Below are 26,519 nucleotides of genomic sequence, written 5' to 3'. Positions count from 1 at the left end.
CTCCAATCTAAATTCACCCTGGGACACAAAGTGGCAGTGACGCCCTCCCCTCCTCCTAGTCACACATCCTGGGGTGTGAAGCAAGCCTCTGAATTTACCAAGTAAAAATGCACCCAGATCAAGCGGGTCCTAACACCTAGCTAAAAGGAGGGGAAGCTTCCACAGACACAAAATCTGACTAGAGACTGCAACCAACTCACCTTCTGAGATAGGGGAGGAGGAGGAGGAGACACTTATATTTGGGTGGGGGTGTTGGGAGAGGTGGGAAGTCAGGGAAATTTACACGCCCCAAAGTTGGAAGGAGGGGGGGGGATGGAAGACTCTCTCACCCCCTTCCTCCACTGTCCCTGCTTCCCTCATGGGGACTTTCAGGGGCCCCTCATGACCCACCCCAACCCCTCCAAGTGAACACGTATCCCCCCACCACGGCTCCAAATCTTCCTCCCCCCTCTCTCCCCACCCGAAGCCCCTTCTAACTCAGTGCAGTCCAAAGGGGGAAGAGAGACAGAAAGAGGGGGGCGAGGGGGGGGAGCTGAGGACCTTGGCAGTTGCTCAAGGTGGGGGGGCAGGGAGCCCGTGTGTGAGGGAAGGGAGTGGGTGTGGGGGGGTGGGGGAAACCGATGGGAGGCTCCCCAGCCCCATCCCGAAACGGACGGGAAGAGAGACAGCCCAATTCACTCACCCCTCCGCACCAGCTCCTTACAGCGGCCAGGGCTCCCACTCGGGCTCAGCCTCCCCTGCATCACTTCCGGGGGGCGGTGTCCGTTTGGGAGTCAGCTGGCGACGCGCTGACGCAGGGCGGCGCCCGCGCCGACGTGCCTGACGCCGCACGCCGTGAGGGCAAGAGGGGGCGCTGGACTCCCCTGCTCCTCCCCCCCCCCCCGTCGTCCTCCTCCTGCTTCTGAGGTAAGTAAGGGAGGAAAGCGGCGTCGGGTGAAACTATGCTAGGCGGGACGGTGGGGAAGGGAAGGGCGATGCCTGCCTCAGGTAAGGGAAGGTTGGAGTGCTCACGGGGGGTGGGCGTGTCACGGGGGAGGTCAAGGGAAGCGTTTTGAAATGAGGTGTTGGTTGTGGGTGTGGCCTTCCGCACTCGCCACCCCCGCCCCCTTCGTATGTTGGTACAGCCCAGATGGTTTCTCGGGCTCCCTAGAGCGCTCGAGTTGTTCCTGCCCTCTCCTCTAGAGGGCGCCAAAGCGCCTTGGCCTGGCGACAAAATGGCGTCGCCAATGTCAACCAAGAGAGGAAGAACCTGACCGCCTAAATGCACCCTTTTATAACGCCTTGACGCCTCAGTTGGGTCTCTTGGCAGTTAATCACACCAACTGCCATCTCCTCCTAGCGCTGTGGCATTGCTCGCCTGCTGAAGCTGCCATGACAACCTCATTTTCAGGGGGTGGGGCTTGCAGAAGCTCAAAGGCGGGGCCTTGAAAACCATGGGGCGGAGCCTGATGGAGCTTAGTTGTGATTGGGAGTTGATAGGATGCTGCTTGAGACCGTGTCAGTCCACTGGGAGTATAGTCCCCTAGGGTGAACCCCTAGCACATTGTCCACCACCATTCCTGAAAAGATGCGGATTTGCATTGCATTCATAGCTGTCAACGTTACCTTTTTTGCGGGAAATTCCCTTATTCCAGTGACAATGCTTCCCGCCGCTATCCCGGATTGTTAGATATCCCATAGACTGTCCCCGGGACAGGTGAGGCTGCTGATCCCTTATTTTCAAATCTGAAAGTTGACAGCTATGAATGCATTTCTGTATTCTAATTTTTATTTATTATTTAATATGATTGATATGCCATTGGAGTTCCCATCAGAAAAGGTAAGGGCTCTGCTCCACCCTGCCACTGTACCCTGAAACTCAGGCTTTCCATGTAACATGCAGGTGAAGTCTACACTATATATGTAAAGCACAGTTACACCACTTATAACAGTTACAGCTTCTCCCCAGTCATGGGAAATGTAGTTTGTTAAAAGTGATGGGGATTGCACCTCTGTGAGGTCAGCACCCTTTGCAAACTACACTTCCCGGAATGCTTTGGGAGTAGCCATTTTGAATGGATGCCGGGTTAGTTTCTGTTGCCCCATGACACCATCTCGTGTTCAACACCACCACCCATAAATCATAGGTAGATAGGGCGTTAGCCACGAATGAGGAAACTTTGGAGTCTCCAGCTGTTGCTGGGAGCCAACAGCTTTCACCCCCAACCATTGGGCATGCTGGCTGGGACTCTTTTGAGTTGGATTCCAACATCTGTAGAGCCACAGTTGCCCCACCGATGGTGTTAGCTGATGGGAAAGTTAAATCAAATTATATTCAAGCCAGCAGTTAAAACATCAGTGACAACTGAGCAAAGCTGAAGCCCGCAAAAGAAACCCAGGAACCCACGAACGCAAGGGAAGCCTTTGTTTTAAAATGTGAGCCTACCCTTGAAAGCAATAAGCGAAACTGAAATAAGGAGAGGAGCAAGAGCAGCAATTGATGTGTGTATGTGGCTTTCCAACTGCAACTCAGAAACCCTCAGCATTACTGGCGTGTCTCCTGAATGGGCTCAGTTGATCTGAGTCAAAGCAATGGGAGGTAGGAAGGAACTGGTCATATCATGGGCAAGTGTAATTTGTGGGGAATAATTAGTTTCATTAATATTTAGATCCATTGTTTTATTTTGGCCTTGGCCCAGTACTTGATAATTTCTATTATTTTCTGAGTGCTTAGTCACCTTTGCCAAAAGGCCAAAAATGAATAAGAAGTGCAAATCCATTATTTTGCTCCGGATTTGGGTTGTATATTTTTGGATGCCTCATTCTTATAATGAGTGCAGAGATAGCTGAGAATGTCATTTGTCGTGCTAAAGAAAAAATAAATAAAAGAAGAGTTCCAGGAAAATACTTTATACATGCTGCTGAGACTTATAAGGTGAAATTAAATTGCTGGGCTACAGCGCTGACCGAATTCTACATGTATTGATGTTTTGGGAGAATTTCCTAGGAGGTGGGAAACAGTTGTCTGATTGCATTTTTAAAAATGGAATAAGGCAAATCTTGTCCCATTAGTCTTCATCAGAACATTCTTTTTATTTTATATAACAAAATTTATATAATTGATTGCAGTAGAACCTCAAAGCAGTTTACATACAGAACAAAATACTAAATTATCATTAAATACAATTAAAAGTGGGTATCAAAGACATTCAAAAGCAGCTGCAAGCTAAAAAAAAAGGGTAAAAAAAATCGATTTCTGTATGTCGATAAGCTTGCCTAAACAAAGATGTTTTAAGGCGTCACTGAGAAGAGTCCAGCAAAGGCATTTGCTTGATGTTAACAGGCAAGGAATTCCCAAATATAGGAGCTGCCACAGTAAAAGTTTCATTTCTTATGAGTGCGGAACAAATATTATGTGGCACCTCTAGCAGTGCCAATTCCGCAGATCGAAGCGGCCGAGTGGGCATACTGAGTGGGTAAGGCGACCCCACAAGTGCAAAGTATAAGAGGCTGAGGAGTTCTAAACTTTCTTTTTTTAATCATGTCACCAAGTAGGAGAGAGAATAACGTTTGAAAAAAACAAGGAAATGTGCCTATGATCCTTCTCTCTCTCAATTCCACCCCATGGTTGGTAACGTTACTATCCAAATTGCCTTTGGTTTCAGGTCATCCGTGTGCATTTTTTCCTGACAGAGCAGATCTTGGATGTATTCGAAGCAATGAAAGGATTTCTCTAGAAAAGAGCTTAAGTCAGTGTTTTCCTTCTGCAACTAGGAAATGCAGTGAAGGGCAGGTAGAAGTCCTTGCAAGATCATTGGCGGCTCCTGAGCAGATCCATCTCTCGCTCCTCTGAACCGCCCAGTGCTAAGAATTGCTGCTTTTTATATTTATTTTTTTAACGATGGGTCCGTCTAGTTCAGTATCCAGCTTCTGACTATGGCCAACCAGACCGTTTCTAAAAGATTGGCTATTTTGTTTATTGAAAACCACCCCCTCTCTACTGTTCAGGGAGAAAAAAAGACTCCCCAAGTGAGGACTTGAACCCAGGTTCTCCAGCCATAGCCTAATACATTCACCACTACATTGAGTTTCAGAATCACAGCTGCCAATGCACAGGAACGAATCAGGGACCTTTAGATATTGGCTGCATTCGCATCTAATAGTAAGCCATAAACCAGAGGTGGGGAGCCTCAGGCCTGTGGGCAAATGTGGTCCTCCAGGCATCAACCCCACATGACAAGAAGGGCTGCAACCCAGTGGTAGAGGATCTTCTCTGTGTATCGAAGATCCCAGGTTCAGTTCTCAGCATCACCCAGTAGGGCTGGGAGAGAACCCTCTCTGTAACCTTGGAATGCCGCTGCCAGTCTGCGCCAACACTGCTGAGCTAGGTGGAACCAAGACTCAGTTTAAGGCAGCTTCCTAAAATACCCAACTTCACACAAAAGATCAGAGCAGGGCCTTGCTAACCGGCTTGCAACCTCTTCAGCAGCTGCAGCCCTAATCCCGTTCCCCTTTTGCTCAAATCCCAGCGCACTAGTCGAAACAGAAGCTTGCCCAAGTATCTTGCACAAAGAGGGGGGCGTTTGAAATGCCCACCTGCTCCTGGCATCGTTAAACCAGATGAGCTGTTGTCGCGGGGGGGGGGGGGGGGAATGAATCCTGTTCATGCCAAACGACTTGATAGTTTAATGCGTAACTGTGCACTGGAAAGAAGGTGATCTTCTCAGCCAAGCAAAGAATCCTCCTTCGTTCCCCTTCTATTCAATGTCATGGGGGGCGAAGCATGCCAGCTGTTCATTCTTCCTACTAGGAAATCTGCTGAATGTCCACCACAGCGGCAGGCCTGTTGGCTTTCTTCGCTCGTGTTTTACCCCAGGGTTGAATTTGACCCACTGACTTTTCTGTTGTTGCTGCAGCTTAAATGTGCGGAGCCGTGAATGATGATCTGTCACCGCTCCCAGCTGCAGAGCAATTGTGGGCCATCACTTCAGCTAAGTGTTATAATTTAGCTCTTAAGACAGCGAAATGGGGACTCCCGACACCGGCCGTTCTTGGAAAGGCGCCCGAGAGTGGCGTTAAGCAGGCGCTGAGAACAAAGGCCAGAACGTCCCCTGCTGATGTGATTCCTCCGCAGGAAGGTAGAACAGTTGCTTTGTATCCAGAAGGTCCCAGGTTCAACCCCCAGCATCTCCATATGGGGCTGGACGAAAAACCAAAGGTTCTCCAGATCTGGCCTGCACTTGGTGAGAACAGTGCTAAACTAGATGAGCCAATGAGTCTGATTCAGTATAAGCCAGCCTCCTGTGTTCCTGTGCACACATGGATGAGTGGTATTGAGAGGCAGACAGCGCGAGACCTCCTACCCCCAGAGAGATCTTAAAAATGGGTTTCCTTTCTGAAGCTTTCTGAGCTCAAATTAGGAAGCTGCTGTGCCTTTAGTGTACAGTTGTGGGGAACTGTCAGCCTTCCAGATTTTCCTGAACTCCAAATCCCATCAGCCATCAAGCATGGCTCAAGGCCAGGGATCATGGGAGTTATAGTTCAACAAGATCTGGAGGACCAAAGGTCTGCATACCTGAGCATTGCTGAGCATTTTTGTGCAGCAGGGATGGGGGCCCTGTAGCTCTCCAAATGAAGGAGCTGGCTAAGTCGAGTGTGGAATGAGGAGACAGAGAGGAGATCTGATAGCCATCTTCAGATATCTCAAGGGCTGTCCCTTGAGCAAGCTTGTTTCCTCCTGCTCTGTAAGGTAGGATTCAAACCAGTGGATTCAAGTTACAAGAAAGGAGATTCCGACTAAACATAAGGAAGAACTTTCTGAGAGTAAGAGCTGCTCAGCAGTGGAACGATCTCCCTTGGAAGGTTGTGGACTCTCCTTCCTTGGAGGTTGGCTGGCCATATGCCATGGATGCTTTAGCTGAGATTCCTGCATTGCAGGAGGTTGGACTAGATGGCGCTTGGGGTCTCTTCCAACTCTACAATTCTATGTTTATATGATTCAAAGGTTGTTGGACTCCAACTGCCATTAGCCCCAACAATTTTGGCCAATGGACAGGGAGGACAAGAGTAGTAACTCAACATCATGTGGAGGGCCACAGGTTCCCCAGATGTTGCTACAACTTGCATCATCCCTGGCCACTTACTGGGGCTGATGGGAGTTGCAGTTCAGCAATATCTGGAGGGCCAAAGGTTACCCATCCTTGTTCCAGAGTGCTGAACAGTGGCCAAGTGCCCAGTCCAGCTCCAAAACAGAAAACGTCGTATTCACGGTGATGCTGTGGTCCCTTCATTGGAGGAGAGGTTTAAATCTGGTTTGCCCAATAACTGCACCAGCCAAATCCAGTCCCCTAATCCCCTGTTGTGGGACAGGCAATCTGGCTTGGCCGGTTTCTGAGCCGTTCTGAAAGACCACCATTTTCCTTCAGTCTCCCAAAGCCTAGTTAAACATTTGCCATCTGTTCCTTGAGAAATGACAATAGGTCGCCTTTGCTGAGAACAGTTAAGAAAGGGAGTATTGTGCCCATCTTGTTGAGAATCGCTGTCTGGATTCACAGACAACGAAAACTTAGTCTTGAGTTCACAGAAACCTCCGGCATTAAAAGACCAGAAACCCCGAACAACAGACAAGCTACTGTTCTGAGACCTAGGTTGGATCTGCATTCATCGTCCTTGAGTCAAATGTGTTCGTGTTTTAAATGGATCACTGGCTTGGATCCAACATGCCCTTTGACATACCCTCAAACATTTCTCCGACAAAAATATGGACGTCCTAATTTTACTATTTATACCCCACCCATCTGACTGGGTTGTCCCAGCCACTCTGGGCAGCTTCCAACATATATAAAAACATAATAAAACATTAAATATATATAAAAAAACTTCCCTATACAGGGCTGCCTTCAGATGGCGCAGGGATCTGATAATTCCATAGCTTCCCAACATTTCTTTACTGAAAATAGAGACGTCCTAAGGAAAAACAGGACATTCCGGTGTCAAATCAGAAACCGTGGCGGCGTCTGTAAATCCGGGACTGTTGCTGGAAAATACGGACACTTGGAGGGTCTGGGATTCCCACCTCCTTCCCCCAAGTTGGTACACGGAAAGTAAATGTTATCTGTCATTGGCAGATGATAGTAGTTTTCTGTCTTTTCTGGTTCTTTGTGTTCAGCTAAGAGCCATTAAAATATTTGAAAACTAATTAAGGAGTATGTGAAAATGTCCCATCTGTTTGGAGGCCTCCTCCCACCCCCACAAGCATAAATGTTGGTGGGTCTGTTCCCTGTTTCTCTAGATGACGCCCGTCACCCGTCAAGAAGTTCTTGGCCTTTATCGCAAGATATTTCGCATTGCCAGAAAATGGCAATCGGCATCCGGCCAGATGGAAGAGACCATCAAAGAAAAACAGTACATTATAAATGAAGCAAAAACGTTATTCCTAAAGAATAAAAATGTGAGTGTTTGTCTTGCTGAATATTTATGGGTTTTGAGTTGGCATCGAAGATGGCAGGAGGATTGGCTTCTTCCCGCTCTGTCCCAGCTGACAGGGCAAATGTTCTTTGTATGCAGACGGTTGCTTCTTTTTAGACCAGACTGTGATCATCATCGGGTTTCCCCATGGAAGAAACAAATCCAGGATCTATTATGAAACTAATGAAGCTTAAGCTTCAGGGTCCCTAATCTTGGAGGGGATGCAGAAGCAACTGTAGTAAAAAATTTGGGGTCTATTAGACCCCATTTGAGTTGCAATCCCAAAGTCAGCAGCAGAGATGTTGTAAAGGTGTGGTGATCTGTGATCTGTTAAGATAGCAGTGGTTACCCAGACCTTGTTATCACTGGTGAAGGGGCTCCCATGACAGTTCAAGCTTCAGGGGGCCCCAAATGTACGTCTGCCAATGAGCAAATCATAGGTCGCGGTAGGGTAACTTTTTCAGCCCAAGGGCCACATTTCCTTCTTGGCAGCCTCCCAGGGGCCACATGCTGCTGGTGGGTGGGGCCATATGCAGAAGGGGGCAGAGTACATAGCTGCCAACTTTTCCCTTTTCTTGCGAGGAATCCTATTCGGAATAAGGGAATTTCCCTTAAAAAAAGGGAAACATTGACAGCTATGGCAGAGTAACAAATGTGAATCTCACCTTTGTAGAATAAGCTAGTTTCTGCACCGGCTCAGACATCCCTTGCTTCCTTCCATCCAGATGTAAATCCTACTGAGGTGGTGTACAAAAAAACTCTGACCTGTTGTTGTTTTTAAACAACAGCAACAAAAACCACATGTCTACCCACAACAATACCAGCATTTGAAAAGCAATCAGGATCCTTCCCACAGAGCAGTTCCTGGTTAAATTGCCTTAGCACAGGGCACAACCCAGTTGTAGGTCCTGAAGGACCAACTGAAGATCAGTGTGGTGAAATACCACCGTAATGGGCTGTAATCTGATGCAACTGTGTCGAATCGTAGAGTTGTAAGGGACCCCGAGGGACATCTAGTCCAACCCCCCGCAATGCAGGAAATCTCAACACTGTCCTCCATCCAATTTGAAACCCTGTCAATTTGAAATCTCATCCAGTTTGAAACCAGACCAGACCCTGCTTTTCTTTGCAAACCTGCTAGCAGTTTTATTGCTGCACAAAGACAAAAGCCTGTGGTTTTTAGCCCCCTAAGAGTTCAGTAGCCTGTGTTTTCATGTTGTCTGTAGAGGTGGGAGAGGCTAGTCCAGACAGGGAGCCTCTTAGCAGGCTAGTTACAAAAAATGCCTTCTGCCAGGCAGGCTGGCTAAACAGGGGGTTCCATCCCTGCTCCAACCAGCTTCTTGGATTTCCATCTGTGGAGGAAGAGGCTTTCCTTTCTTCAGATGCTGCTACAACTCTGATCAGCCCCAGCAAGCATGGCCGATTCAGCCATGCTCAGCAATGTCTGGAAGGCCAAAGTTACCCCACACCAGCTCTGTGCATAGCATAGCAAGAGGTGGACTGTAGTGACCCATTCTTCCTTTGCCAGCCTGCTCATTCACTTGCATGGAATTCCTGTTCGCCTATGACTACCAGGCGAAGGCTCAAATGTAAAGCATGCGAGTTCTGTTTTAAGAATTCCTCCTTTGGAATGTTTGGGAGACAAAAAAACCCCATGGCTTTGCTTTCCTGAACTGTGAGCGATATATATTTTAATCAAAAGTAGACCTACAATTTAATTAAAAGACAGCGCAGTCCAAACGGGTAGGCGCGAAAAGAGCTCAAATTAGACACTCCGTGGGAGAACAAAGAGCTGCTCTGAGTTAAATTTGGAATCAATCAAAGGGCTGCTCAGAACCCAATCCAGAGAAGAGATATGGGTACCTCACACTCTTTGATCCCATTGATTTCAATGGCACTTAGGCACACAAATTTCCTTCCGAGTGTGCTGTGTGGCCTTGATCAGCAGCGGACTTTGAACGATGCTAAAATTTGGGACCCCGACCTCTCGTGATCCGTTCTGCAGCATTGTTTCGGCACCCCCTGCAGGCTGACGCCCAGTGCTACCGCAGCGGTCCTGCTAGTCTAAAACTGCCTCTGCCTTGATACTTGGCCCAGTGGAGGCTGGTCTGTTAAGGTGAATGGGGCATTGCCCCACCAACCTCAGATTCTATATTTTAATAAATAGAATGAATAGAATGTCCTTGCCTGGGCTAGTGGGAGAGGGAGGGGGGAACCCTGCAAGGTGATTTTTGAGATGGCTAATTTCTACATGGATTCACAGCTTTCTATTTTGATTTCTCTTTTGTCTTATGTTGTTTGAGAAGTTAACAGATCCGAAGCTGATTAAACAATGTATAGACGAATGCACAGCGAGGATAGAAATAGGACTTCACTATCACATCCCATATCCAAGGCCTGTAAGTAGAAATCCACCTGATGTGAATATCTTGGCCCCATTACTCCATAGAATTCCACATGTTCTAGACAGAAGCTACTGAATCATCCCATTTGCTTCTCCAGGAACAATCCTACAATTACTGCTAAGGACATGAGTCAGATTGAATCAGGAGTATATCTTCAAAGATGTCTCCCACATCTGCAAGAGTCATTAAAATGATGTCTTTTAGTAACACAAGTTGCTTGGAGAATCAGGATGTTGGCTTGATATTTAATTACCATGTAGCACCGATTCTCAAATTTTTAGACTTCAAATGATATTAATTATCAGCCCACAGACAGTCACAAAGACAGTTCCTTCTGTCAGCATTCAGTTCTTTTTGCAAGTGGGGGTCCAATATGGCAGTAATCCATTTGTTTCCCCCCTGCCCATACAGTGTTTACCATGATTTTACTCCCCAGATCTCAGAACCTAGGCTGAATTGATAAACCACATTTTTGAGATCGGCTGGGAAATCAGAGACCACAGCCAGAAATTGGATTGCAAACCCTCATTTGGCAGAATGTTTGAATTGACAAACCATGACTACGTCCATTGTTGTGCTTCCAGAGGCCATTGGCTCAGAGACATGAGCACGGAGCGAACAGAAAACAAAAGCAGACCCACAGCTCTAAATTATGGTTTGCCTGTACCTTTGGAAGCTCACTTCATGGTTTGGGTTCTGAACGGTGGTCAGTGGAAACCATTGTCCAGCACAATATCTGAATTGAACCTCTGGTCTTATTTCAGTGTAACAGTAAATGGTGAAAATACTAATCTTGGTCAGTTGGTTCCTTCTCACCCTTTCTGGAGCAAGGGGTGGGAAAGGAACACTGGCTTAGCATTAAATCTGAAGGAGATATACTGGTTTGTTTGCTGCCAAAGTTAGCTTACTTACTGATCATGATTTCTTAGAGCAAAATCACTAACGATCTCTGGTTTGGAAACCAAACTGTTTCCTCCACACACTAGGAAGGAGGAGATAAATGGTCCAGAAATGCATGTCCATGGTAAACATTAGCTATGGTTCAACCTAAGGTGTGAAAAGATGGACCATGGCATGCCTTTGTGGGGACAGAAACTGGGATGTGACTCCACTTCTTCCAGGCCCACATGCAATATCCCCTTCATTGGGCTACAGCAGGGAGGTGGAATTGGTTGCATGTGTGTCTGTTTTCTGAGCAGTTCTGATTTTTTGCAGTTTCCAAACATTTGGGTTTTTAAAAATTATTTTCTCCTTGCTTCTCGTAGACTCATCTGCCTCCCATGGGTCTCGCCCAGCAGCACGGCCGTACTTTTAAACATCAAGAGAAGCTGAGGAAGCTTTCCAAGCCAGTCTACTTGAAATCTCACGATGAAATTTCATAATCAAGACTGTTGCCTGTGTCATCCCGGACTGCTTGGCAGATTCCTTTCATGCATAAATGAAACTGGTGTGGTTTGCACTTGCTGACATCGCCCTCAAGGCCAGGGGCCCACTTGATCCTGAGAAGGCGATGAGTAAGGATACAATCAAACGGTCTTGTATTTATTAAGAGTCAGCAGATGACTCACCAATAAAAGTCAGATGATTTATGATAGGAAAGGCAAAGTGTGATGCGTCTTGCATTGTAGAAGGATATAGCACCATGCAGAAAGGGTCGATAATCTTCTGAAACCTAAAATATTGTTTTTCAAAGACTACAGCAGCATGGTGTGGCAAGTAGAAAACACCTCTAGTAGACAACAGAATGGTCTAGTTTGGGCAATATTTTCCCCGGCCTTTTTGCACATGGCTGAGGAGTGAGATTGTGCCTTCCATTCCTACCCACTGGCGGCCCTAGTCTCTCTCTACATCCTCATGCAGAGCCATCACTTGTGCATAAAATCCAACGCATGGAGGCCTAGCCAGTGGGAGATCCTGGCATGTTTCATGTGCGCCTATTGGGAAGTAGATGTCAGCCCATCACTCATTCAGCATGTTACCCACCCAACTCATTTTAAGGCTCTTGTGCCTTTGATGAAGCACTCGGTCGGCTACTGTGCCCTATGTTTGAAAAAGGACAGGGTTGAAAAACATCAGCAAAGACAGAAAATAACCCTCTGGCAAGATGGCTGAAATAGCCCTCCAATTTAGACCAGGGTGGGAAACCTTTGACCCTACAATATTTGAGGGAACCACAACTCCCATCACTCCTGATCATTGACCTTGCTGGCTGGAGCTGATGGGAGTTGGGAGTCCAACAACATCTTGAGGACCACATGTTCCCCATCCCGGTTTAGGCCTCCCTTTCAATGGATAACACTGTAATTTTAAAGAAGGGATACAGATCCTGTGGCCTTCCAAATGTTGTTGGACTCCAGCTCCCATCAGGCCCAGCCAGCATAGCTGATGGTCAGGGATTATGGGAGTTGTAATCTAACAACATCTGGAAGACCACAGATTCCCTTGTTTTATAGCTGAAGGTCTAATCTAGATTTGCATGTGGGTCAAAATCTGGCCTGCTATTAAGAACATACTGTTCCATGTCAGGAGATGGTACTGGCCAATTGTTAACAAACAGAACTCCAGACAAAGCATGGAATGATCCACCTAAGGTTAGCAGGATAGTGGTGTCTCTGGCCACCATAGGAATAATGCAGGTCAGCCTGAGCTGTTTCATTTGAATGGGGTGATGCGGTGAACAGCAGCTTATGAACACTTCTTCAAGTGTTTTGTGTTCTTGGTAGCAACTTGTGTCAACAGGGTATGACTCAAGCAAGAAATCTTTTTCTTGCAAATGACTTGAAAGCCCAACTTTTATCCCATCAGAGAATTCTACAAGGTAGAAATGCAAAGTCCTCTTCTTTTATCTCTGTTAAGGCTAAATTGTTTCTTGTGTTGTATTTGTGGAAACGTCATTGTAAGAGGCCTGAGTTACTCTTCCCCAGCATGTGTAGCTTCAGTCATTGCACACGTCCTCTAAAATGTGTCCAGCCCATTCACTGCTTGAGATATATGTTGTCCATTAACCACAGACAACTGTGCAGAGGGTTTTCCCCCCCTTTGAATATCCATCTTTTGAATTCTGGGCTTAAAGGAACTAAAAGCTTGAATATCCAAAGTATATAAATAAGGCAAGTGAGCTGGTGCAATGAGGTATTGCGTGGCCTAATTAGCTGAGTCAATATTACTATCTGGTTATGGCAAAAGCTCAGGGGTAGAACACCCAGTTCTGCAAGCAGCTCACTAGATGGCCCCAGGCAATCAGAAAAGGGTCTCTCTTCAACATTCATGAATTAAACAGCATCCAAACTAGCTGACTCCTGGGGAATGCAACTTGGTTTTAAAAAAGAGCAACAACAAAACCGAGCCCCAACAATATACTGTACACCTTTTCAGCTTTTGAAATTTGATCAGGGCGTCTTGAAATTGCTGCCCTTTGAAAACCTGAAGTTATTACACCTACGATCCCCTTTCAAAGCATTTTGCGCTTCTTTGAGAAAAGACTCTGCATAAGCAGAAAACAGTTTCACGGAGTTAATTAAAGCTTACACAGGAGAAGGCTGGAAGGTACAGCCCAGCAGAAAGCGCATACCTAAAAAAGAGGAGCTGCTGCTGCAGGCTACCCCCCCCCCCACTCCTCGGAGGGGCAAGGCTGGTTTCCCCACACTGTCTGTCTTGTGCCTCGCACCCCCCACACTTCAAGTGGACACTTCAAGTCCCTTCTTTATGTTTTTCCCCATGAGTAAGGGTTACAGCATTTGGGGCATTTTAGCTCATCAAAAAAACAAGGACATAATAGAAGTGGATACAATTATGCACCATGACGAGAAAATGGACACGGACAAACCTTTCTTCCCCCTCATAATACTAGAGCCAAGGAATCGGCCAATGAAACCGAATGGTTGACAATGCAGTGTCTTCCATAGTTCATCTGTGCACAATAGGCTATTGGCACAACAGCGCCCTCCCCACTTGTGATTCCCAGCAGCTGGCACTGAGTGGCAGGCTGCCTCTGGCAGTGTGGAGCAGAACACAGCCATCATGGCTAGCAGCCATTGATTGCCTTATCCATCAAATCCGTCAGCCTTTGTTTTTAGGCAAGTCCATATGTCCTCTGATATTTGGGGAACACCATCGCTCACCATAGCTTTGCATGCAGAAGGTTCCCAGGGTCAATCTCCAGCAGAAGGTGATAAGAGAGAGCTCCCATTTGAGGAGCTGCTGCCTTTCAGAGAAACAAAATTTAAAAATTCCTTCCAGTAGCACCTTAAGAGACCAACTAAGTTTATTATTGGCATGAGCTTTCATGTGCATGCACACTTCTTCAGAGTAGGTAACTGCGTTAGGCAGAGATATACTCTAACCTGGTCAAAGGCAGCCTTCCTATAGAATTGGCAAACCAAGCAGGCCACATTCCAAGTTTTTCAACCTTGGCACAAGACAATTTCCCTGGAAGCAGATGCTCTGCCATGTGTCTTTCCATCCTTCTGCATGTCTTCCTTGCTGCTCGAGATACAATTATTCAGACATGCAGCCTATGTGTCATATTTGACTCATCCTCTTCTTTCTTCTACATCCAATCCAGTCATTTCTTCCTGTCCAACTGACTACAATAATAGCTTTTCCCCTTTGAAGTTGTTCTTTATCTATCCTACTGCTTTCTATGCTGCTGTGGGTGTCTGTCCCATACTAAATAAATGAAAAGGCGTGTGTGTGTGTGTGTGTGTGTGTGTGTGTGTGTGCTGACTAATCAAACAACAACATAAAGGGGGAGGGGAGCAATAAATAAATAAAAACCAAAGGTGGCAGACTTAAATAAACTTTGTGTTACCCCAAAATCTTTGTTCCCCTCAGAGCTGCAAGCTCCAGAGTTCTCTATGAAGAGGAACTAACCACTCTTAGCACCCTTAATAACTCCAGTGCCCAGGATTTTAGAGGGGGAAGTCATGACTGTGTAAATAGGTATGATACTGCTTTAAATGTATGGTGCAGATGGGGCCTAAAACCACAAGATTAACATCTGAGGCAGAGAGGGGAAGGCAGAGGGCAAGGAAGACGTTACATAGGAATGGATGGATTATGAAATCACAGAATCAAAGAATCATAGAGCTAGAAGGGAATAAAGGGTCATCTAGTTCAACGTCCTGCAGTGCAGGGGCTCAAACCCATGACCCTGACCTGAAAATGAAAGCCATGGTAGGACCTGGGGAAAGCCAGAAGCGAAGTTGAATGAAATGCCAAGGCAAAGAGTTCAGTGAGAGATCTGGCAGTGGTGCCTTTCGCTTCCTCTTTCTGGGAGCACCCTCCTGAGTCACCCTGAGAGCAAATGGTTACTGTGAGTGTGGCTGTTAGAACAGGGGAAAGGAAGGGCCCACTTCTCAATCCTCAATACAAAATGGCTGGACCCAAGAGAGAAAGCAAACTGAGAGCAAAGCAGAGAGGACCCCCAGACCATTGCTAGTTTTGGGTGAGATTCAGCCACATCCCAGCAAATCCTGGTTGTGCAGTCGAAGGCGATTGGGAGGCCTTGCACAACAAACCCACTCTCCCCCCAAAGAATGGACTTTTTTACAATAAGAGATGAGAAAGTGCACTGGAAAGTGTGGGATAATGCTGGCTTGAAGCAACATTGCTCACATGCACAGCATACATTTAAAGCACATGGCCTCCTTCAAAGGACCTAGAGAACTGTAGTTTACCTCTCATAGCACTACAATTCCCAGGACCCTTAACAAACTACATATTTGTCTGTGAGATTGTCTTACCCCATACAGGCCCTCTCGGACTGCTTTGATCTGTGGAACTGGCACAGATGTTCTGCATCTGTAGGAAACTGATCTTTTAATGTGGTGGCCCATACACTTTGGAACTCCCTGCCATTGATATCCTGCTGGCAGCTTCAGTGCACTCTTTTTGGTACCTACTTAAAGCATTCTTGTTTAGACAAGCCTACTTCTCTATCTGAAATACTGATGTGTTTTTAGTTCACTGCTGGTTTCAATTTTCTGAATGTTTTAAATTGTTTTTACTGATAATTTTATTGTTGTATTCTTTTTTAAAACCCCTTTGAGGGTGGTTGGTTGTTTTTAGAATCAAGCAGCAAATAAACTTTATGAAATACATGCATGCAAACATAAATATATGGTGTAGATGCAGCTGCTGTCTAACCTCCTTGGAAACAAATCAGGAAGAATGTGCAATAAAACAAGTTGCTCAAACCTTAAGTTTTCTTTATTTTCAATGGGGCGATGGTTGTAGCCAGAGACTTCTTTCTTTTCAAAGGGGCGATGGTTGTAGCCGTGCTTTTTCATCAGAAAGCACAGGCATATGACACCAACCATTTAGTCGTCGAGCTGGCAAAGCGCAGCTACGCCCCTATTAATCCAGTGCTTCTGGGGCAAATCGGAAGGGAGCTCAATGGAGAGCACGTAATTGGTGGAGTGGCCAGTGGTGGACAGGGTGCCTCTCCTGGCACTGGTTTTGTAGACGGGGCACAGGTAAATCCCTTCGTGCAAAAATTTGGAGCTCTCGCCAGGTTTCAGCCAAATGATGGGCAGGGAGTCGTAGAGGATTTTCGGAAAAGACTCTCCAATCCGCATGGTCTCCCTGTCCCAGCGGGCCCCTTCCAGATAAAGCCCTTTCACGTAGGCTCCATCTTCAGGCAATTGAGCCATACTGTGCTCCTGTGCCATCACCTAAATTGGGTGGGGGAAGGAAGGAAGAGATGGTGTATTAGAACATGGCTAGGTCTTGCAGAACGTTCTATCCAGTACTAGTTGCTAGCCATGGCAAGGAATGTCTCCTGTAGATCTGAAGCACTGAAGCAGGACGTGCTGAAACATCACACCCAACCCTCTGTGACTCAATCTACCCAGAAACTCCCCAAGTATCTACAAGGACTGCCCATCATGCTTTCTTCCCCATCCGACTAGCTCACTATGGGCTTCTTAAACATAAAGAATGGAAGAGAAATATCTACAAATGCTTGCAAAAGCTAGATCCCAACACTGGTCCTCATATTTCTAAATGCTCATTACGCTTTAGTTCATAATGCTCTCCAGACTTATTACTTTTGAATCTGTACTCTCTGCACAGCTCCCCAAAGACATTTTCTGAGACAGGGTAAGGGTAAATCCCATAGCTCCTCCCCGCCCCTTTCTCTAACAACATGCCATCAATTATTTAATATTTTACTATTATCTTCTAACACTAAGGGATCAATTAAGTAGGAAAACGGCCTCTGTTGTTTCTGGCCTTTGAATACTCTGAATGGACTCTGGAGGATGCAGCTTCATAAATCCATGTTTTGTGGAAGGAAGGAAGGAAGACTTTTTTTACCAGCCTCAGTGTTTTACAATGGAAATCAGTGGTACCATCAGAGCAAAGGTGTGTGCCCAGGGCTCCATGTAACAGAATGAGCAGACCCCCCCCCCCCAATGCAGTAGGATGGCCTTTTTGTAGTAAATGATATAATATGCACTGGTATTTAAGGAGAGATGGGTGGATGCAAGTCCATGAACTCTAAAATTACCTAACTATACCACTGGCAGATATGCTTTATTGTTCCCTAGATTCCAGTTCATGCAAATGTCCCAATCTTCAGTAGCCTAACTCTGATCTCTACAGATGGATTGGCTGAGGGCGATGGAAGAAAGACTTTCTCAGTGTCCACCCTCTGAAATTAATGGGCATGACTAACGTAGGTTCATTAATTCCAATGGGTTTACTCTCAGTAGGGTTTCGTAGGATACAATCCTAGGTTACCAAGTTTCATTTTGCATAGTATACAGGAACTCTTGAACATGGAATGAAATTGTTTTACTTACCTCAAATTCAAATCCAATGTGATCTATTGGGATGGTGTATTTCCTGGCATAGTTCTGTGAAACTCCTGTCAAGAAGGACTGAGTGAAGTAGAAACCGGAAATCCAAAACACAAGTGGAGGTCCGTGATTGATCCACTCCTGGGTTTAACATGAATCGGCAAAGCAAATAGTTATTATGTGGCATTAAAAGAAACAACAACTGCATATGGTCAGCTGTAAAGTCTTGAAGGCCAAGAGCTTGGGGTAATGGAATCTCAAAACGTCAGTCTCCACCATTAAACAAATGCAAATCTGTAAAGGTTTACGTCCGAATTTATAAATATTAGGATAAGAAAGTGACACCGCACTTAGCTGAAAACACCAGCATGATCGTTAAGCATATATAAATATAATTTAAAATATTTAAATTTAACACACTTTTTTGGTGTACGCATTTACTTCTGGGGCTTTTATTAATTAATTTATTGTTGGCAACTGCTGTCTCTCTTTGAAGCTTATCTAATAATTAAGGGTTGTCACCAACTAGTCCTACTCAAGAGCAGACCCATTGAAGTTAATGGACTTCATATTTACATTCACACTTCACATTCAATAGGTCTACTCTGGAGCAGGACTAGCATTCGATGCAACCCAAGATGTCTTAACAGCGAGAGCTTTTTTAAACCTCTATTCCTGCAACAGTTCTTCTAATCTGTGGCTCTTTCTTAACCACCTAGCTAGCTTTCTACTTCCTGCCTCCATTTACACTGCTTAGATACTACCGAGTTAAGCCATATATAAACTTTTGAAGTAAAAGAAGTAAAATTGCATCCTGAGTGAATACTAAGTTCCCCAAACCAGTTCCATATACTTGAGCCATCCCAAGAAATGTCAACAAACCACTAAAAAAACAGAAAACAATGATTAAATACAAGCAAGCATTGACAGAAGTAAAATACACATGAACACACACAAAAATCGTTTAAACCCATACAAATGATTACAGTAAAAACAGCATGGCACCGGCCCTCTCATTAAAAGCAGTCAGTTACCAAAAGCACATTGGAACAAAAAGCTGTTCACCTGCCTGTGGAAGGACAGTAAGAAGGGAGCCAATTTAACTTTTCTAGGGAGGGAGTCCCAAAGTCTGGGAGCAACCACTGAGGAGGCCCTGCATAGGATTGTTATGACTCTGGCCCATTTTGATCTCTCTCAGTTTCTCAAGTCAAATCAAGTCGTTTTATTACAGTCAATGACCAGTATCAAGACAAAAACACCAAATTCCAAAATTTAAAAGCTCAGAACAAAATAAACAATGTAAAATCACTTATACATAAAAAAGCAGTTCTGGCTAGACATTTATTTGTCCAAAAGGAAACCGTGTCAGAAAAGCAACCTCAACAGATAGACGGTTACTCTCAGTATCTCATTTTTCTAGTCTTAAGTCCAACCACCCACATTTCCACATCACTTTGCAGAGCTTTTTTTTAAAGTGCTCATGAAAATTCATTAGCATTATAGTGCCAATTTCTCCTAATATACACATACTTGCAAGCAATTTTCCCTAACAGAATGAATGCATTTTGGTTTGTTATATTCACTAATATATGCACTTCTATGCACTCTTTACCACAACGCATGCACTTTCGTACACATTACTTGGCGGGGGATCCTCACTGCAACCTTCAGGAAAGCGCAAAATTTGAAGGCTAGCTGTGTTTTGGTTCACATATTGCTTTGGAAAGCACAAATTAGGGAAGTCTGTGTTTAAATGCAAACCAAATTGAATTGTTCATCTCTACTCGTGTGTAAATGATCTTGACAACAACACTGAACCATGAGAGCTGAAGCATACCTGAAAGAAGACCAGCCTCATGAGAAGGTCAGACACGTAACTCCCCATAGGCTTCAAGGATGGGTAGGATTTGGCTGCCCACATAGGAGGCACTTTGCCCACAAGCATGCTGTTGAAGACATCCTCGAGTTCTGAAGACATCAGCACCTGGCCTTTGATGGCTTTAAGTAGGTTGACAAGGCTGCTGCGGACAACCTCTGTAAGCCTAGAGAGAGAAGACATGGTTCTGAATCTGTCCTGAATCTGTTAACCATAGGCTCCCCAGTCAGATGAAATGGAAACCTAGGGTTAACTGGAGGCTTCCACATGACCTTAAGCATGCTGTTAAATGAGGAAAGAGGGCCAGTCCTTTTATTAGGCAGAGTGGATTGGCAAGTGATAGGGGTGAGAGCGACGTTTTGGAGGGTGGAACTCTTTAGTGCAGTAGAGGCCTGCATGCCCTCAGGTGCAGTAGGGGACACTGTCCTGCCCCAGTCAACTGCAAGTCCCATCACCTTCTGTATATGGAATAGCAGGTGGGCAAATATCTGTGATTTCACTTGATGTCCATTATGCTAACATAAAATATACTCAGAGCTTTCAGGCCTGTGGCTGCTCCATCACTATTTCTATTAATATTGCAGGGTGGAGAAGAAGAAGAAGAGACCCAGAATCCTACCTGTTGAACCTGATAAGTTCTTGCCTAAGAACCGTGTTCATGGACTCCCTGTAAAGTACTGGGTACATTTCCATCACATATTCTAGGTCAAAGTCTTGTGGTAACTTGGACAGGACGTCCTGTGCCAGTTCCTCTACTGTTTCCTAAAATCAGGAAATTGGACATTTTTGAAATGGAATACACTTGAAAATAGCATTTGTTGTAGCTCTTTAATAACCTGCCATCTTTTTGTATGTTATTCTTTAAATACGTAATTTTTCAAACTCATTGGCCCTTTTGAGCTTATTATGCTTTTAGTTGTGCTTAAAAGGTAAAGGTAAAGGGACCCCTGACCATTAGGTCCAGTCGTGGCCGACTCTGGGGTTGCGTGCTCATGTCACTTTATTGGCCGAAGGAGCTTCCAGGTCACATGGCCAGCATGACTAAGCTGCTTCTGGCGAACCAGAGCAGCACACGGAAACGCCGTTTACCTTCCCGCCGGAGCAGTTCCTATCTATCTACTTGCACTTTGATGTGCTTTTGAACTGCTAGGTTGGCAGGAGCAGGGACCGAGCAACGGGAGCTCACCCCGTCGCGGGGATTCGAACTGCCGACCTTCTGATCAGCAAGTCCTAGGCTCTGTGGTTTAACCCACAGCGCCACCCTGCTTAGCACGGCACTAAATACATACATCATAGTAAGAGCGATGGATGGATGGATGGATGTCAGGTGTCAACGGTCAGGGTAAATAGGTGCATCTTCAGCATATGATAGAAATTACACAATGAAGCTGCTGGACACACCTCTAAAAGGGTGGAATTTCACAGCTTAGGGGATGCCACAAAGAATGCCCTCTCCCAGGCTACCAACACCCCTGAGGGTAGCCAAATAACCAGATGGGCCTCTTCTGCCAACCTTAACATCCAAAAGGGACTGTCAGGATGGAGGTGGTTGTTTAGATATTTGGGGCCTAAGTCAATTAGGGCTTGAAGCACTAAATGAAGCCACTGTGTCATGTTGTTACCTGTGGAGATTTGCCGCCGCCACCTGCTTGTCGGGGCAAAGTCAGCAAGACACTATTGAAAAGCAGGTTGGTCTCTTGGTTATCCTTTGTGATATCTGCATTCTCGTGTAGCCCAAATACTCCGGGATGGGTTATAATTGGCAGACTTCTCAAGTAGTCTATGTAGGACTGTAAAGAATATATAATGATATGTGTATTTCAAGAATCATCACCGGCAAGCAGGTTTGCTAGATAAGGAGGTGGTATTGTTCACACTGCCCCCAATTGGTACAGACTGTGATGCCCACATTTTAGAAAAGCATAAGAAAATCCCTGCACAACCAGGCTTAAGACGCATCTAGACCAGCATCTTGTTCTTGCAGCAGCCAAACGGATGCTTCTGGGAAGCCCGCAAACAGGACCTGAGCACAACTTGTGATTCCCAGCAACTGGCATTCAGAGGCATTTACTGTCCCTGATAGCGGAGGGAGAAAATGGCCATTGTGGCTAGTAGCCATTGATAGCCTTATTTTCCACAAATCTGCCTGATCCACTTTTAAAGCCATCCAGGTTGATGGCCATCAATATTGGGGGGGGGGGGGAGAGAACTCCACTGTTTTACTATGCGCTGTGTGAAAAAGTACTTCATCTACACTCTCTTACCTGGTATGTCCCGAAGGATGGTACAAAATATTCCCCCCCTGGGGAAAGCTGATAGTTTTCCAGGACTTCTACGTCTTTGCAATACACAATTGAAAGTAGAGAGAGCAGGAGACGCCTGTCCTTGTCGTCCGTTACCCTCCCACCATAGTTACATTCGCCTAGGAATAGAAACAACACATTAGAATGAAAATGGTAAGATGTTTATGCAGCGTGCAGAGATACCTTCTGTTTAAAAAAAGGAGACCGATAAGACTCTGCTCACAAGGTGACTGGAGCCCACATACAGCGGGCTCAGGGGGAAATTGGAACCTACAGGTGGGACATCTTTCATAAACAGCCATATGTTAGCTAGCCTTGCATTACTAGGGACGATGGAGTTTTGCCAGAATTGCACTTCCATCATGGATCCCCATATACTTTGGGTGGTATGGTGGAGGGTAGCGGCTATTAGACTGTGGCCCAGATGTAACAGGAAACCATGGTTTGGGGCAAGATTCCAGATTCAATTGCCGTCATATCCTGGTAAGGCTGGGAGAAATCCTTGCCTGTGACAAAGGAAGGTATCGGCCAGTCAGAGCAGACGATACTGAGCTAGATGGACCAATGAACTGACTTTGTATAAAGCAGCATCACATGAGCTGCAGGATGACTTGCATGCTCCTCTCTCTCCTCTCCTCTTTTCTAGCTGTTTTGCTATGGCCACACTGAGGAATGGGGAAGGGATGTATGCAAGCCTTGGGGGCTCATTTTCATAAATGATAAGCCATGCTTTTAGCTCACTATTGTAATACGTTCACGTTTGTAATGATAAACCATAGTTTAGCTAAATCACGCTAAGCTCATTTTCATGATGCTAAACCAGCATTATGTCTGAATGTAGCCACAATGCCCATACCTGTAAGATATGTGAGAGCTTCAAATGGGGTTTCTTCATATTCATTCAGAAACATCTGAATCTGCCGCATACTGATTCTCAGATCAGATTCATTAAATTCATAAGGAATGTTCCAACCTGTCCAGGTCAGAGTGGGAGGAAAGTGAGTCTGCAATACAGCAAGCTTTGTTCTGCTGATAGCAAACAATAAAATGCCATTCAATGCTAATAGACTAAGCTGAAACAATACTATAGTGAAGCCCAGGCATTTGTCTCAATATTGTATCCAAGAGGGAGATATTTATCTTTAATTAACTTCCCTTATAGTGCAACGATGTGTTCCAGGTCTTACATTAATTTGAGCTGCTAATGTTAAATATTATTTATGTGCCCCTCAGCTGTCATTTGAAAACTGCTGAGCTCAAAACTGAACAGCTGCATTCTGATAGACACAGAAAAGGCACAAGTGCCCCTGGCTAATTTGAATAGAAGCTCCCTATATGGCCACGTAGGAAATCTGAGCAATAGATCCAAGTTTGTAACCACATAAAAATGTTTACCTTTGTTATTTGGGGTGCCTTTGGCAGCAAAAATGGCCCAGTGGGCAGTGAGTGACATACATGAGGAAATCTTCAATAAAACTAAGCCCCAGCTTAATCGTAGAAAGAGCTATGTATTGATGCAAAACTGAACTGTGGGATCTGGATCACAGACTGACACAATGATTGGTGCAATGGTTGCACCATTAGTGGCATGGGGTCAAAAGCGATTGCCAGTGCCTGTTTAACCCATGCTGTGCTGTTCCTTTGTTTAGAGTTGCAGCACATATAAGATGATAGCATCAGTGTGGTGTTGTGGACAGAGCAGTAGATCAGGGAGATCCTCTTTAAATTCCTCACTCGGGAATAGGGATGAGTGAATCTGTCACTTTAGGTTTCTAATATTTCCAATCTTAAATGCAGTTCTTCACATTTCTATACAAGTTTGAGGTTGTTGTTGTTAAGTTCTCACAAAAACTCGCTGGCATTTTAGTGCAGATTTCTAATATACACATTTTTGTGTGCAATTTTGCCTAATACATACGTACATTTTCCCCAAAGCCACTTCCCTGAACGTAATGCATATTCATATGTAATTCTCATGTACATATGCAATTCTGCACACCGTTTACCTCGGTATGTGCACTTTTGTAAATACAACTTGGCTGGGAAAACCACAAAATTTGGAGAAACGTGAATTCTGAAGGATGGCTGTGAATAAGGTAGATTTGCCTTTAAAGGCGAACTGAGTTGGATTTCTCCCCCATCCCTACTGAGGAACAACACTCAGTGAATGACTGGTTCACACTCTTTCAGACTTATCTACTCACAATGTTGTTGTGAGGATAAAGTGTGGAGGGGTGCAGATAGGAACCATTTATACTGCTTTCATCCTGGACGAAGAATTGGACAGACACCATCTCAGAGCCTGCTCCAGCCTCTGCTGGCCACAGAACCACCTACCATCTACCTTGTCTTGGGTGGCAAGGAGAAAGACGGATGCAGGTGAAGACCATATGCAAACCTCCTCTGGCTTGACTTTCTGTTCCCACCTCCCCAGCGCCATCTACCACAAAAAACCAAAATTGTTTTTGAAAACAATAAAGCATACAACATCTTACCTAATGGACCAAAGTTTCTTCTTTCTTGCACAAGAGCATGGAAGAAGCAGAGACCAAACAGCAGCTTCTGCCAAATTTCTTTCTTTTCGCAACTGTTAAAGAACATGGGGTCAGAAACTGGGTCGTTGAGGTAGGATCGAAGGAGATTTGCTCTCACCCCTTTAGGTGGCTCGTTGGTCATTTTTATTCCGTTCTGGAGAATGCTGACAGGAAATTTTTCGGATGGATAACTAGTCAGCCACAATCTAATGAAAGTTGGGAGCAGAAATAAATTTGGTTACATGGTGTGGATGCTGTCTATGTGTACGTCAGGGGTTGCCAGTGTGTGCACCCTCCAGATGTTTTTAGACAACTAGCAACCCTGACTACTGGCCACGCACCAGCCCTGTATCAGGAAAATTTTAATGTTTTACATTTTATTATGTTTTTATATGTGCTGAAAGCCACCCAGAGTGGCTGGGAAAACTCAGCCAGATGGTAGGGGTATAAATAATAAAACTATTATGCTGGTTGGGGCTGGTGGGAATTGTGGTCTACAACATCTGGATGGTACCACCTTGGCTACCCCTGGTGAAGATACACAAGCTTATTTTCACACATTTGAATAACGGTTAAGTATCTTGTGTGTGCCTTTGTAACAAATGTGTTAGAGGCCTAGCTCTCACTGAGATGGTCAACCTGTGTCTGGACCATACCACGTCAGACTCAAGACAGGAGCTCAGATGAATGCACCTTTGTGTTTTTTTAGTTTTTTTAGAAGGGGGATCCTGCTACATAGAAAGCTCTTATGTGCAAGAGAAAGGGAGACTAGCACTGTCACAAAGCACCAACACAAACCCCACCTCAACCCCCTCTTTGCAACCAGGAGTACAATGGTCACCACCAAGACATGTAGTAGTGTCAGTGAAAAAGTGAAAACTGCAGAGGGGCAGTTACAGGAAAACCTTTGTGTTGACCCTGCACAAACCACTGCTTCCAATAGAAAAAGATCTAAAAAATGTAATGATCCCCAAATCTGGGCCCCCACCCTGCCCTGAGGAAGACTCTGGTGAAGAGGAGAAGCAGGCAGCCCTGTGCAAGGAGGGGACCTTTCAGCACCTCCTTCCATGCCTTTCCAGCCAGAAGATGTAGCTCTTCCTGCCACCCTCAAACCCCTAGGATGAGTCCCCAGTAGCATTTCATCTCTTCAGTCTTGTAGAAGTCAGCAGTTGTGGAACTGGACAATAGCCCTTTAAAGAACACAGCCAGCTCCTCTGCAAAGGCAGGGCTAATTGCGGGGCAGGGTTTGCCAACCTTAAACTCTTTGCTGAGACAACATCTACCCATTAAGCACAACAAAGGAAAGACTGCAGCCACTGGAGGTCACAGGACCTTTCTGTGGTCCTGATAGGGCTTGCCTAAATCTGGGCGTATATTTATTTTTATTTATTTCACAAGATCTATATACCACTCGATTGCAAGAAAACCTCAGAGCAGTTTACAAAAAGAGTAAAATCATAAAATTATAAAAAGAAAATCATCTAAAAAAAGAAAAAAGAAACAACTACAGTGGTACCTCGGGTTAAATACTTAATTCGTTCCAGAGGTCCATTCTTAACCTGAAACTGTTCTTAACCTGAAGCACCACTTTACCTAATGGGGCCTCCCGCTGCTGCTCCGCTGCCGGAGCTCGATTTCTGTTCTTGTCCTGAAGCAAAGCTCTTAACCCAAGGTACTATTGCTGGGTTAGTGGAGTCTGTAACCTGAAGGTACCACTGTATTGAAAATATTCAAAACTAAATAAAATCAACAATGGGGGCAGGGAGGGAAAGCAGATTAAAATATTAGTCAAGATTCTACATTTATGGATGTGTTTTTAGCAGGCACCAAAAAGAGTACAGTGAAGGTACCTGCTTGGGAGTTCCAACTGAAAATATCAATTTCTTACAAATGCGGAACAAGTATTATTCTGTAACAGTGCCAGTTCCACAGATCAAAGCAGTTGCGTAGGCATATATGGGATAAGGCGATCTCACAAGTAAACTAGTGACAAGCTGTTAAGGGCTTTATATACAGTGGTACCTCTGGTTACGAACTTAATTCGTTCCAGAGGTCTGTTCTTAACCTGAAACCGTTCTTAACTTGAGGGACCACTTTAGCTAATGGGGCCTCCCACTGCCGCCACACGATTTCTGTTCTTATCCTGAAGTAAA

General features: G+C 45.2%; 3 protein-coding genes across 10 annotated transcripts in view; 1 reads left to right on the top strand and 2 right to left on the bottom strand.

Annotated features, from left to right (window-relative positions):
* The window catches only part of DCUN1D3 (defective in cullin neddylation 1 domain containing 3), a 38,587-nt gene extending 37,797 nt beyond the window's left edge, over positions 1 to 790 (bottom strand). The window contains exon 1 of one of the 2 annotated variants that reach the window (XM_083474537.1): positions 683 to 790. The gene's annotated coding sequence lies outside the window, so the exon portion shown is untranslated. Of the gene's footprint in view, positions 1 to 200 lie in introns of both variants that reach the window. The other variant, XM_083474538.1, reaches the window with a different exon arrangement.
* A 9-nt stretch (positions 791 to 799) lies between these two features.
* On the top strand, positions 800 to 17,797 carry LYRM1 (LYR motif containing 1). The gene is made up of 4 exons (XM_083474593.1): positions 800 to 906; positions 7,271 to 7,429; positions 9,753 to 9,845; positions 11,117 to 17,797. Exons 2-4 carry the CDS (start codon positions 7,271 to 7,273, stop codon positions 11,231 to 11,233), a joined length of 369 nt encoding a protein of 122 aa, XP_083330719.1. The 5' UTR covers positions 800 to 906; the 3' UTR covers positions 11,234 to 17,797.
* Positions 16,044 to 26,519, bottom strand: part of DNAH3 (dynein axonemal heavy chain 3) — an 83,290-nt gene continuing 72,814 nt past the window's right edge. For all 7 annotated transcript variants that reach the window (XM_083474095.1, XM_083474100.1, XM_083474098.1 and 4 more), the window contains exons 55-62: positions 24,328 to 24,572; positions 22,689 to 22,805; positions 21,794 to 21,951; positions 21,152 to 21,319; positions 20,149 to 20,291; positions 19,491 to 19,695; positions 17,657 to 17,794; positions 16,044 to 16,525 (exon numbers count right to left, since the gene is read on the bottom strand). In XM_083474095.1, the coding sequence (XP_083330221.1) occupies positions 16,172 to 16,525; positions 17,657 to 17,794; positions 19,491 to 19,695; positions 20,149 to 20,291; positions 21,152 to 21,319; positions 21,794 to 21,951; positions 22,689 to 22,805; positions 24,328 to 24,572 (1,528 nt within the window). In that variant the 3' untranslated portion in view covers positions 16,044 to 16,171. The remainder of the gene's footprint in view (positions 16,526 to 17,656; positions 17,795 to 19,490; positions 19,696 to 20,148; positions 20,292 to 21,151; positions 21,320 to 21,793; positions 21,952 to 22,688; positions 22,806 to 24,327; positions 24,573 to 26,519) is intronic.

Source organism: Podarcis liolepis (genome assembly GCF_965112155.1).
Source record: "Podarcis liolepis genome assembly, chromosome: 14".
Classification (NCBI taxonomy): Eukaryota; Metazoa; Chordata; class Lepidosauria; order Squamata; family Lacertidae; genus Podarcis; species Podarcis liolepis.
Note: the sequence above shows the minus strand (reverse complement) of the source record. Positions and strands in the feature narration are given on the sequence as shown.

Excerpts from the sequence above, each read along its gene's own strand:
- LYRM1 (XM_083474593.1), top strand. The coding sequence starts at position 7,271 with ATGACGCCCGTCACCCGTCAAGAAGTTCTTGGCCTTTATCGCAAGATA. Across the intron at positions 7,430-9,752 it reads TATTCCTAAAGAATAAAAAT|TTAACAGATCCGAAGCTGAT; the intron begins GTGAGTGTTTGT and ends TTGTTTGAGAAG. Across the intron at positions 9,846-11,116 it reads ACATCCCATATCCAAGGCCT|ACTCATCTGCCTCCCATGGG; the intron begins GTAAGTAGAAAT and ends TGCTTCTCGTAG.